General features: G+C 37.3%; 1 protein-coding gene across 6 annotated transcripts in view; it reads left to right on the top strand.

Moving 5' to 3' along the window:
• Positions 1–14,073, top strand: part of ITCH (itchy E3 ubiquitin protein ligase) — a 156,752-nt gene that overhangs the window by 59,955 nt on the left and 82,724 nt on the right. For all 6 annotated transcript variants that reach the window (XM_041732262.1, XM_041732259.1, XM_041732264.1 and 3 more), the window contains 3 exons: positions 6,550–6,691; positions 11,623–11,747; positions 12,770–12,907. In XM_041732262.1, coding sequence (XP_041588196.1) covers positions 6,550–6,691; positions 11,623–11,747; positions 12,770–12,907 — 405 coding nt within the window. The remainder of the gene's footprint in view (positions 1–6,549; positions 6,692–11,622; positions 11,748–12,769; positions 12,908–14,073) is intronic.

Here is a 14,073-nt window from a genome sequence, read left to right as displayed (position 1 = left end):
TCAGGAGAGTTAATGACCCTGGATTTTAGTCTTGGTTCTGATAATTTAATAGTTCTATAACTTTGTGCTTGTCACTAATATCTTTGAGCCTGTTTCCTTAGCTGTCAACTAAGGATGTTAACATCTTTGTTATGTGGTTTTTGGGAGACAGTGTATATGAGTTGGAAAACTCCAAAATACTGTAGAAATATAGATTATTTGCTTTCCCCTAATTCCTTATTTCTTTCTCCTTCTAGGATTATTCATGTCTAATTTAATATCTTAACAGCAGTCTAAGCTTTAAGCCTTTCATAAAGTTGTTTGGTTATTTTACATTATTTTTATTCATTCTAATATTTAAAAATTATTTTTTATTCATTTGAGAGAGAGTGCAGGCGAGAGCATGAGCTGGTGGAAGGATCAGAGGGGAAGGGAAAAGCAGACTCCCTACTGATCAAGGAGTCTGACTCAGGGCTCCACCCAAGACTCTGGGATCATGACCTTAACTGAGACATCCTGGTACCCCTCATACTAACTTTCTTAATATTAAAAAAAATGGTCAGAATTAATTTTCTGAATAATTAGGTAAAGAATAATTTTCTTTACCTCTTTGTCCTTCATCCTTCACATCCCTGTCCATCACAGATTCTACTGATTTTTACAGTTGGATTTTTTTTGGTTATCTACTCTTTTCTCTAATCCTATGACTTGGTCCCTTACCTTAGACACAAATGTCTGTCTTTAGCCATTTCCTGTTTAGTTATGCTTTACACATAACCTCAGCTATTATTCTGAATTCATCTGTGTTTTTTATTTGATGCTTGTATTATACTATGTGGGCAAAATAAGTAACTTTGGTATTTCCTAGAACTTTCTTAGCCTCAAACTTTACTTAGAACTGATCATTTGAATTGGAAAAACCATCTTGATTTTATTATTAATTGGAATCAAATAATACTACACTTTCCAAAATTTACTAGAAGTTTGTAATCTCTGATTGCTTGGGTACTAGGAAGGCCCTTTTTACTTAAAATTTAAAGTTCAGAGTTTATATAAAATTCTGTCTAGCTAACACATAGTTTTGCCATAGAGGCCTCTTGTGGCCTGTTATGACTGACCACAAAGTTAGCCCTTGCCTAACTGGTTTTATTTCCTATTAGCTCATACTGCACCCTACTTGTTTTTCCTTGTTCACTGTTGCCTCTCAGTTCCCAGAATAGGTTGGGATAAACTAAGGACTCATTTTAATTTCTTTAGATTTAAATTGTTGGGGCTCTTGGGTGGCACAGTTGGTTAAGGTCCAGCTCTTGGTTTCAGCTCAGGTCATGATCTCGAGCCCTGTGTCAGACTCCATGCTCAGTGGAGAGTCTGCTGGGGATTCTCTCTCCCTCTCCCTCTGCCTCCCACCCCAAATAAATAAGTAAATCTTTTTTTTTAATTAATTAATTAATTTATTTATTTATGATAGAGAGAGAGAGGCAGAGACACAGGCAGAGGGAGAAGCAGGCTTCATGCACCAGGAACCCGATGTGGGACTCGATCCCGGATCTCCAGGATCGCGCCCTGGGCCAAAGGGAGGCGCTAAACCGCTGCGCCACCCAGGGATCCCTAAATAAGTAAATCTTAAAAAAAATAATAAATTGTCCAAGTTTTTTGTACTGGAGAGTTAGGATGAAGAACCAAAGTCAGGTCAAAGCATTGATCTTCAGAAAGGATCAGAAGAAGATTAATAAATTTTAAATTTTTTAAAGAAGTTTTTTATTTATTTATCTCTATACCTCATGTGCAGCTCAAACTCACAACCCCAACATCAAGAGTTGCATATTCTTCTGACTGAAGCCCCAGGAGAACATTAATATATACCACAAAACTATATGCAATAGATACTGTATGTGTATGTAACGATAAAGCAGAGAAACTTCTTTTGTACCATGACAAATCATTTGGTTCTACAGATAGGTTAAATATCTCTCACGTTTAAATTACTAAGTGCTATAGGAATTATAAAGACTGTCTCTATCCTTGTCATACAGGGATTATAGGGTAAGTTAAAGTAAAAAACAGTAAATTTACTGAAAACTAAGGATGAAAAAACTGTAGAAACCATACGTAAATATGAAAATGCAGTTGAAACATAGAGGCAGGAGGGCAGCCCCGGTGGTGCAGCGGTTTAGCGCCGCCTGCAGCCCAGGGTGTGATCCTAGAGACCTGGGATCGAGTCCCACGTCAGGCTCCCTGCATGAAGCCTGCTTCTCCCTCTGCCTGTGTCTCTGCCTCTCTCTCTCTCTCTCTCTCTCTCTCTCTCTGTCTCTCATGAATAAATAAATAAAATCTTAAAAAAAAAAAAACCAAACAAAACATAGAGGCAGGAGCAATTTAACTTCTTCGGTTTAAGAAGCATTGGATCAAAGAAAAGGGATCATTTATTTCTCAAGAAGTAGGATTTTATTGGGTAAAAAGGAAGAAGGATCATTGTGAGTAGATCATCCAGAGTAGCACATGAAGGTGCACAGCCCTTGTGAGGGATAGCAAATAGCTAAGGGTGGTTAGAATACCAGGGGACTGGATGGGATTTGGTATAGGAGGGGGCTGAAAAGGTATGTAACAATGTAAAATGCCCCAGAGTTTAAATTTCATTTTGCAGGCATTAGAAAAGTGCTTGAAAAATGTTGACATCACATCTGTTTTAGGAAGATAATTCTAGAAGTTGTGAGGGGTTGCAGATGTGAGGTTAAAAACAAAGAATTATCAGAGACCTTTGCAATAGCCCAGATAACAGATAATACTGACATTTTTTGATTCCCTGTCTTACAGTTTACTGTTTATATTCTTCTAATTTACTACAGGAATTTAAATTTCAGGAAGTAGTAAACAATCTATTTTCTAATATTAGGGCTATAACCAAAATTTTATGCAATCTAAACTGAGATTTGGTAGGGCACCTGGGTGGCTCAATGGTTGAGCATCTGCCTTTGGCTCTGGATGTTATCCCCGGGTCTTGGGATCGAGTCCTGCATTGGGCTCCCTGCGAGGAGCCTGCTTCTCCCTCCATGTCTCTGCCTTTCTCTGTCTCTCATGAATAAATAAATAAATAAAAATCTTAAATAAACAGATTTGAGCACTTAATTTCTCTTGTTCAGTCTTTACAAGTGACCCTTCGGCAGACTTTTAAGTTCTGTTGAGTTTGTCTTTTTATGTGTAAAAATTAAGATGATAATACCTATTTCACAGAATTGTCTTGAGTATTGAGATGACAATGTGTAAATGCCAGATACAGAGCAAACACAAACAGTTGGTGTTAGTTTCTTTTATCCCTTTTATTTTCCCATTTGAAGTTTCCTAAATTGGTTTCTAACAGGGTTGGGTAGGATTATTTGGCAAAATAACTTTCAAAATTTTGAATCCTAAAATACCACCGAGGGCAGATCATTTTCTTCCTGTGAGGGCTACACTGCTTTGTTCTAGATTTAGTGAGTATTCAGAGGGTCATTAGAGCCCCTGAAATACACTGGTGGGCTTTGCTTAATTGTTCAGGTTGTTTCACCTTTTCTCATACCAGAAATGTATTAAAAATAAGGGTTTTATATTTTTTCTATGGCAATCCTGTGATTGAATTTTGCTCTGTATTAAGATATTAGAACTTTATGGTATGTATTAATCAGATATGTCTGGTCCCCATTTGAATATTTTCTGTTCTGAAAAAGACTTATTAGTGTTTATGCTTAGATGTCTCAAATTTTATGCATTCAGTATAATACTCTTGATTTCTTCTTGCCCATGCCATCCCCTCAAATTTGTTTCCCATATCTTTTTCATCTTTTTAAATGACACCATCTTCTATCCAGTTATTCATGCTGGGAACTTGAGAATTATCCTTGCTGCTTCTTTTCTCCAACTTCTTCATGTAATCTAATCCTATTGGTTCTCCTTAGAAAATAATCCTCTCCATATCCATGTTCACTACCCTGTCCAAACCACTGTCATCTCTTGAGTAGATGACTATAGTAGTCTTTTTAACTCCTACTTTTGTTTCCCTTTCAATTTATTTTTCCCAAAGCAGTTTCAGAATGATCTTTGAGTATTAATCTGATCATTACTGTATTCTCAGTGCCCTAAATAATACCTGATATATGTATGTAGTAGGCACTCAGTAAATTTGTTGAAGAACACTCTTTTACTTAAAATTCCTTGGTGGCTCCTTACTGCCTATTTCAATAATATCTCTTGCAGCTCTTCTTTTTCTTTCTTTGACAGATACTCTTTTTTTTTTTTTAATTTTTATTTATTTATAATAGTCACAGAGAGAGAGAGAGAGGCAGAGATACAGGCAGAGGGAGAAGCAGGCTCCATGCACCGGGAGCCTGACGTGGGATTCGATCCCGGGTCTCCAGGATCGCGCCCTGGGCCAAAGGCAGGCGCCAAACCGCTGCGCCACCCAGGGATCCCCTGACAGATACTCTTTGACACTGCATATTGATTTCAAATCTGACTGAACTTTATTATACCAAGTGCTTCAAAATAATGATGAAGTTCCAATTTGTAGAATATGCATGTATTGATGGAGTAGTAACCCTGTAATTGGCTTCATACTACAAAAAAAAAAAAAAATGCATATAAGTACCAAAGGACAGAAATATGTGATATTTTGAAGTCAAGAGATTCATGGCTGCTACCTGGGACTGGACCTGCTAGGATGCCTAGACTGTCTGTGCTTTGGACTATATTTGAGCTCCTTGGGTAGCTGTTATACAGACTTCTCTAGCAATTCCAAGGGCCCCTTAACCTTGATGGGCACTGGCATTCTCTGTGGTTTGCTACTGGAATAGATAGATACCCAGGTGGTAGAATATTTCCATGACTGTGGTCACCTCATTTATAGGGGAGCAATGAGTTCTCACTTGTGGGAAGTATGAGGTGCTCTGCTAAATTCTAATCTACTTGTTACACCTTTCAAAGGGCTTGGATAAGGTTATTTTTTGGCAAAGGTAACTTACAGGTGAAGATGTCAGTTATCTTAAGATGCACTTTGTAAAAAGTTCTTGTTAATATGAGATATATGAGGTGCTAAAAATAATCCTACTTCATAACTCTCTTCCTCTGATGGCTTTCCAGCATGCTTAGAATAAAATCAAAATTGCTTATTTGGGCTTACAAAGCTAAATGAGATCTCACCTCATTTACAGTACTTCCCTGTTGCAGCTATATTTTCCTCAGATATGCCAAGCTTTTTTGCTTCTCTCTGCATTGCTGTCTTCTCACTTCAGTCTTCTCCTGGCTAGCTCTTTGTTATTTAGATGTTTGCTTAAAAGTGCTTCCTCAGGGATCCCTGGGTGGCGCAGCGGTTTGGCGCCTGCCTTTGGCCCAGGGCGCGCGATCCTGGAGACCGGGATCGAATCCCACATCAGGCTCCCGGTGCATGGAGCCTGCTTCTCCCTCTGCCTGTGTCTCTGCCTCTCTCTCCGTATCTCTCATGAATGAATAAATCAAATCTTGAATAAAAGGTTTTAAAAGTACTTCCTCAGAGGCCTTTTTTACTACCAAATCATATTCTGCCTTATTAGCCTGTTTTTCAGCACAAGGACTTTATCTAACTAGGATATTATCTCCCTGAGAACCAGTCTTTTCTATACTGTAAACTATTTTATTTACAGTTTATTTTTTAATTTTTATTCTTTTAAAAAGATTTTATTTATGAGAGAGAGAGAGAGAGAGAGAGAGAGAGGCAGACACACAGGCAGAGGGAGAAGCAGGCTCCATGCAGGGAGCCCGATGTGGGACTTGATCCCGAACTCCAGGATCATGCCCTGGGCCAAAGGCAGGTGCTTAACTGCTGAGCCACCAGGGATTCCCAACAGTTTATTTTTTTAAAGGTTTTATTTATTCATGAGAGACAGAGAGAGAGGCAGAGACACAGGCAGAGGGAGAACATGCAGGAAGCCCATTGCGGGGCTTGATACCGGGACTCCAGGATCACGCCCTGAACCGAAGGCAAAAGCTTAACCGCTGAGCCACCCAGGCATCCCTCTGTTTACAGTTTATTTTTTTATTTTTATTTATTTTTTAAAGATTTTATTTATTTATTCATGAGAGACAGAGAGAGAGGCAGAGACACAGGCAGAGGGAGAAGCAGGCTCCATGCACGGAGCCCGACGTGGGACTCGATCCCGGGTCTCCAGGATCAGGCCCTGGGCTGAAGGCAGGCGCTAAACCGCTGAGCCATCCGGGCTGCCCTGTTTACAGTTTAGAGCAATATCTGATACATCGTAGGCATTCAGATACTTGTTGATGTGCTTTATGATTGACATTAGAGTTCTGAGACTATTTGATACTGATGTTGGGGGTCTATTAATAGTAATTTGGGTGGATGATACGGAGGAATTACTGTGTTTATTTACTAGGATGGGAGGAAATAGAAAGGTCATGAGTGAATAAAATTAGTAAATATTTTTAAAGGAAAACTGCCCCTCTAAGTGAAAGTAATACTGTTCTGTGTAACCTTTATGAAATTAAGTTGATTTGAAGGATGAACATCTTGAATATTTAATTATTTTTACCTTTTCTTTTGCCTAGTCATTTCAGCAAAACTTAAAGAAAATAAAAAGAATTGGTTTGGACCAAGCCCTTATGTGGAAGTCACAGTAGATGGACAGTCAAAGAAGACAGAAAAATGCAACAATACGAACAGTCCCAAATGGAAGCAACCCCTTACAGTGTAGGTTTGAAAATATTTTCTATAGTATATTTAGTTTAGTAGGTGAATAGAAATGAAGCTTTGAAAATTTCTCACTTGTTTTCTTTGCTCCTCCTCCTCTTTCATGTGTTTTTTTTTCTACCCCTATTCTAGGACTCCTTTCTTCAGTCCCCTTTTTGTTTCTCTTTAGATACTTGTTTTTCTTTTTCTTTTTGAAGATTTATTTATTTATTTATGATAGAGACACACACGCAGAGAGAGAGAGAGAGAGAGAGAGAGAGGCAGAGACACAGGCAGAGGGAGAAGCAGGCTCCATGCCGGGAGCCCGATGTGGGACTCGATCCCGGGACTCCAGGATTGCGCCCTGGGCCAAAGCAGGCGCCAAACCGCTGAGCCACCCAGGGATCCTGATACTTGTTTTTCCAGTCTCTCCTTTATCTTCTCTAGTTTAGTTGATGATGGTATCATTATTGCTACTGAACAGTATCTGGAGAGCCCATGGTCATGGGCCTAGAAAGATTCTTAGCTATTTCCTTAAATTAGCATTTAAGTACAGAGCTATGAGTAGCTCACTTTATTTTTTAAAAAGATTTTATTCATTCATTCATTCATGAGAGACACAGAGAGAGAGAGGCAGAGACACAGGCAGAGGGAGAAGCAGGCTCCATCCAGGGAGCCCGACGCAGGAATTGATCCCAGTCTCCAGGATCACGCCCCAGGCTGAAGGCGGCGCCAAACCGCTGAGCACCCCCTGTGCTGCCCTCACTTAATTTTTTTAGTGTAATTTTAAAAATAGTTTTGTTTTTGTGTTTTTAATTACAATGCCCACATAGAACCTACACAAAGGCTTTTATTCCTTTTAAAAAACAGACACTTTATTCTATAACTCTGTTTTTATACTTTACATAGCATGGTTATCTCTGCATATATATAGATCTAACATACCTCATGTAGTTGCATAATATTCCTTAATAAGAATGAATTATCATTTATTTTACTAGTTCCCTGATCACTTGGTTTCTAACGTTGTGTTATTATACATCATTGCAGTATACATCCACATGCCTGTGTCAATCTGTTGGTGTTTTTATCTGTAGAATGAATTCATAGAAGTAGCAGATAGCTCAGTTTTTAACACTTACTGACAAAGCCCCACATATTCATACTGAACACTCACTGAAGAGAATTATAGATTAATTTTAATGTTTTTACTAAAATGGAAGAAAACATGATTTATCAACAAGTGGATTTCATTTTCTTTTTAAGATTTTTTTTTTTTTATTGGGATCCCTGGGTGGCGCAGCGGTTTGGCGCCTGCCTTTGGCCCAGGGCGCGATCCTGGAGACCCGGGATCGAATCCCACGTCGGGCTCCCGGTGCATGGAGCCTGCTTCTCCCTCCGCCTGTGTCTCTGCCTCTCTCTCTCTCTCTCTGTGACTATCATAAATAAATAAATAAATAAAAATTAAAAAAAAAAAGATTTTTTTTTTATTTATTCATGAGAGACACGGAGAGATGGAGAAGCAGAGACAAAGAGGGAGAAGCAGGCTTCATGCAGAGAGCCCCGTGTGGGACTCGATCCTAGGATCCCAGGATCACGCCCTGAGCTGAAGGCAGACGCTCAACCGCTGAGCCACCCAGGCGTCCCAACAAGTGGATTTCAAAACAATATAGCATATTTAATGAGGGGACCAACTATATTAAAATATAGTTCAAAATATAACTGGTTGTTACCATATCAAATACACAGGGATTATTTTTATTACCTAACATTTGGAATTCTTGCATTTTTTATTCCTTAGAGAATAAATAAGAAAAAGTGACTAAAGAAAAGTTTTATTTATAAATGGTGAGGTGAGATATTTGAAACTATATTCTTTTCACACAGTACATGCATATGTGTATAGTTATTTATTCCTAATGAATGACGAAATAATCTGGATATACCTAAATTGTTCTTTAACATGAATTTTGGATTTCTAGGGTATATTGATATACTTGATGATGATTTTGAGCAAATGAGTAAAAATAAGTCTCATTCTAATGTTTTTCATCTGCATTTTATTTCAACAAAGTTTCTTACAGTATTTTGTGTGATCTGTTAGAGATTGTATCTAAATTTCAAATTATATGAGTAAAATTTTTTTTGAAAAGCAAATGAAATCTATAAAAGTTCATGACCTCCATAATGACTAGAGATGTTCAGCAGAATTGACTGAGTATTAATACTGAGTATTGACTGAATACTCATCTAGTTTCTCCCAGCTGCTAGCTGTGCTCACTAGATGTATACTTTGAGGTTCTTAAGCTGATAATGATATGAACTCCTTAGCTATTTATAAAGAAACAAAGAGAAAGAAAGAAAGATAGATTGAAAGATTTTTATTCATCCATTCATGAGAGATACAGAGAGAGATGCAGAGACATAGGCACAGGGAGAAGCAGGCTCCCTCTGGGGAGCCCAACGTGGTACTCCGATCCGGGACTCTGGGGTCACACCCTGAGTCAAAGGCAGATGCTCAACCCTGAGCCAGCCCGGTGTCCCTAACTCCTTAGTGGTTTAAAAGTCAAGAAAAAAGAAACTCTCTTTGTCGTCTCTTATGATAGTGCTATTGTTGAGCCCAGATGTTTGGGGGAATACATAGCTCAAGTTTTGAATTTTTTAAAAAGATTTTATTTATTTATTCACGAGAGACCTGAGAGAGAGAGACAGACAGATTGACAGATGGAGAAGCAGGCTCCTCATGGGAGCCTGATGCAGGACTCGATCCCTGGATCTGGGATCACGCCCTGAACTGAAGGCAGATGCTCAACTGCTGAGCCACCCAGCCGTCCCAAGTCCTGAATTTTTAAGTTGCAACAGATAGGTCTGCAATTTTAACATGACTTGCATTGCAGACATTTTCTCTAGAATTGAAATAATTCAGAAAAGATTATCTTTGACAGTATGCTTTATCCTCTCTCAAAGTAAAAGTAATAATTTCTTTTATTCTGTCCCCATTATGATTTCTCAAATGAGTAATAGAAAAAGAAATGTTTTCTTGATATGTACAGTATGTTCTCCTGAACATAACATCTCAGAATTTTAAAGAGAAAGAATACCTTGTCCTTCCCCACCCCTCGGAAGAAGAGGCAGTGTTAAGATAAAAATTTTTTAGTTTGTTTAAACTGTTAGAATGATGGTAGAAATGTGATGATGAGGGATTCCTGGGTGGTGCAGCGGTTTGGTGCCTGCCTTTGGCCCGGGGCGCGATCCTGGAGACCCGGGATCGAGTCCCACGTCGAGCTCCCTGCATGGAGCCTGCTTCTCCCTCTGCCTGTGTCTCTGCCTCTCTGTCTCTCTCTGTGTGACTATCATGAATAAATAAATAAAATCTTTAAAAAAAAAAAAAAAAGAAATGTGATGATGAGAGGAATAGGCATAGGTAGACTTCTGAGAAAAAGTTTGTTCCCCAAATTTGATCACCTTTTAGAACGAGATATAGAGAAATTCAAGTTTTTCTAGAATTTTTCTTTATAGCATTGAGTGGTACTATGGCAGAAAATATAGTATTCCTATTTTTCTTTTTTTTTTTTATTCCTATTTTTCTAATTGATGTCTCTGAAATACTTTGTATACAGTTTATTGCAAATTCAAATTTCCCAAAATTTGCTTTGGAAATTATCATTACAGAGTTTTTTGTTGTTTGGTTTTTGTTTTTTTGTTTTAGAGAGGGAGAGAAAATTGGGGGAGAGAGGGGCAAGAGAGAGAGAGGGAGAAAGAGAATCTTGACACGAGTGTGGAGCCTAACATGTGGCTCAATGTCATAACCCTGAGATCATGACCTGAGCTGATGAAATCAAGAATGGGAACACTTAAACAACTGAGTCACCCAGGTGCTTTTATTTTTTTATTTGTTTTTAGATTTTATTTATACATGACAGACACAGAGAGGCAGAGACAGAAGTAGAGAGAAGCAGGCTCCGTGCAGGGAGCCCCATGTGGGACTCAATCCTGGGTCTCCAGGATCAGGCCCTGGTCTGAAGGTGGCGCCAAACCGCTGAGCCACCCAGGCGCTTTTAGGTAGTATTCTTTATTGGCATTTGGCAAGGTCTGAGTGAGTCTGTATTTGACAATTATTGCGGATGCTTTACTTCTAGCAATGTGAAACTTAGGGTATCTAATATAATCCTCAAATCATATAGCTGATTGCAGAACTTTTTTGTTTCTTTTTTTCCCCCCAAGATGGAGGAGCTTTTCAGCAAAAATTTTAATGCCAGACCTTTGTTGAAATTACAGACTGCCACTGACTAGCTAGCTGTGCGATGCTGGGCCATTTGCTTAACTTCTTTGAATAGCAGTTTCTGTATCTGAGGATGGGAGTGGTAATTCCCATTTCTTAGGGTTGCTTTGAAAATGAAATCATATAACCTTAGGCTCACCATACTACCTGACCTAAAGTAAGGATTTAATTTATAAATTAACTTTTTTATATTACTAAAGTAAAACTAGATTTCTAACAGTTTGTAGCATGATTAGCAGTTCTACTCTTATTGATGATACATGCATGAAGTTGCCCTTGTAGTTCAACTACAAATGAAAATGACCATGCGAGTGTGTAGCATTTAGATTTTTTTTTTTAAGATTTTATTTATTTATTTACAAGAGACACACACAGAGGCAGAGACATAGGCAGAGGGAGCAGGCTCCATGCAGGGAGCCCGATATTAGGACTTGATCCTGGGATTCCAGGATCACCCCTGAGCCAAAGGCAGAACTCAACCACTGAGCCACTCAGGCATCCTGCATTTAGGTATTTTCCATAAGATTATAGAAAATGGGCAATATTGGTTGTAGAGTAAACTGTAAGTTAAAAGATTTTAGTCATTAAAATTTAATTGTAATTTACTTAAGATTCCATTGTGGTATTTTAATGAAAATAATACATGTTTTTTACCTTTCTTCACTTTTAGTATCGTCACCCCTGTGAGTAAATTACATTTTCGTGTGTGGAGTCACCAGACACTGAAATCTGATGTTTTGTTGGGAACTGCTGCATTAGATATCTTTGAAACCTTAAAGTCAAACAACATGAAACGTATGTATGTAAAAGTAAAGAAATTGCGCTAGGCTGTTTGTTTTTCTGTATGAAATTCATGTGTAAAAGATGCAGAATGACTGTTGACTATTTGTTTTTGAGTTTATTTGGTTATAATATTAACGAGAAAAATCTTGAACTATTTATTTCAAGCATTCTGAGTAACCTTGGTTTAGCAAATTCATTTTTGACCCAATATTTTAAATAAATTTAGTAAATAGATACTTATTAGAATACTATATACTTAATTTTGGAAAACTAAAAAATATAGAGCAGAGGTGAAGGGAAAATGTAATCTCATTTCAGAGGCAAATGTGGTTAATATTTTGGCAGATTTTCTTCTCAAATGCTTATTTTTAAAATTTCCTAATTTTAAATGGCTGTGGTTTTATTTATGTGTGTGTATACATAAAATATAGAAAAACTTGATACATGCTTGTTTTGATTAGTATAATCATGATTTTAAAACAGGTATTTTTCCACCTGTTGACTATCTAAAACATATTTCTTAATTTTTTAAAACATATTTCTTAAATCTCATTTAAGAGATATAATCCTTTCTTTCTTTCTTATTTTTTTTTTTTTTTAAAGTAGGTTCCACACCACTGTGGAAACCATCATGACCCTGAGGTTAAGACCTGAGCTGAGATCAAGAGTTGGACACTTAACCGACTGAACAACTCAGGCGCCCCAAGATATGATTCATTCTTAAGTTATATGTTTTTATGCATTAAAATTCAGGCATATATTGCTAAATAATCCTGCTGGCTTATTTTATGCTAGGATGGGATGAATATAACAAATGAGATGGTTGAGCTGTTTAGTATTTTACATTACAGATATTAAGCATTAGCAAATTTTGATCTATTTTTAAATGTTTTGTGTCAAAAGGCCTGAAACCTCAGTGAAGTATACTAAAAACAATTTATAAACACAAAAATGTTAAGTTTTCCGACATTATTTTTAACAGTTAAGATGACTTAACAGTGACCATTTTGTTCTGGAATTATATTCTCTTACAGTTGAGGAAGTAGTTGTGACTTTACAGCTTATAGGTGACAAAGAGCCAACAGAGACAATAGGAGACTTGTCTGTCTGTCTTGATGGGCTGCAGTTAGAGTCTGAAGTTGTTACCAATGGTGAAACTACATGTTCAGAAAGTAAGTAATTACTTTTTCTATAGGCTCTTTAATGATTCTTACAGTAGCCACCATAGAGTGCTGTATGTAACTATTGCTATTCTTTTCCACCTTAAAGAAATTATTTCCATTTTTAAAAGAGACATTAATTTTTTAAAAACTTTTAGTGCATTGTTTCTGTGAATAAAACATTTTTCTATAGGTTGAAAAGCTAGCCCATGAAAATTGAATCACCGTTAACTGTGTAATGAATTGATTTATAAAGTATTTATTTTGTAGGCTAATGATGACAGTTAATATTACTTCTGATGCCACACCCTTCCAGTGCCAGTGGCAGACATAGTTTGCCTGTAGCAGTATCTGCTTTAGTTTAAATTTGGCTTGAAATCCTTCTTAGTACTTTTTTTTTTTTTAATTTATTTTAATTTTTAAATTTTTTCCTTCTTAGTACTTTGTAATCCTGCTTAATACTGTACCAGACTGCCAATACAGGCTGAAGTCCATTTGCCATTCCTTTGCCATTTCTGTAGGCTACATTTACGAAGGTGTCTCGGTGTTACAATAATGACAAAATCAATCATTATATGTATGCCAATATATCTTACAATTTATGATTGGTTTTTGCTAAAGGGAATAACAAATATGAACTGTAATCGAAAGAAGTTTGGCACCTGAATTAGTGCCTAGGTAGCTAGTATGCTTAATAAAACTTCTTAGTGGATCCCTTTTAGATAATTCCATTACTTACTAATGTGCTAAGTGTATTTTCACTTTGAAATGTAGATTTTAGAGGCCTCAAGACAGCAGATTAATGGTTTCCTTGATTAGTCTGACAAAGTTCTTTTTGTGTACTTAGAAATTGTATTATGAAACATTTTGCAGTTGTCAAGTGCTGTTATTTTTCTGTTTCTGCTTTGGAAGGCTTTCTACTTTTAACTTAATACCTTTTTAATTTCTTTTTAAGATTTTATTTTTATTTATTTATTCATGAGAGAGACACAGAGAGAAGCAGGCAGAGACATACGCAGAGGGAGAAGCAGGCTCCACGCAGGGAGCCTGATGTGGGACTCGATCCTGGGACCATGGGATCACATCCTGAGCTGAAGGCAGATGCTCAGCTGCTGAGCCACCCAGGCATCCCAACTTAATACCTTTTTTTTTTTTTTAATTTTTATTTATTTATGATA

Source organism: Vulpes lagopus, chromosome 18 (assembly GCF_018345385.1).
Source record: "Vulpes lagopus strain Blue_001 chromosome 18, ASM1834538v1, whole genome shotgun sequence".
Taxonomy (NCBI): Eukaryota; Metazoa; Chordata; class Mammalia; order Carnivora; family Canidae; genus Vulpes; species Vulpes lagopus.
The sequence above is the reverse complement of the archived record's forward strand: the minus strand, read 5'-3'. Positions and strand labels throughout refer to the sequence as shown.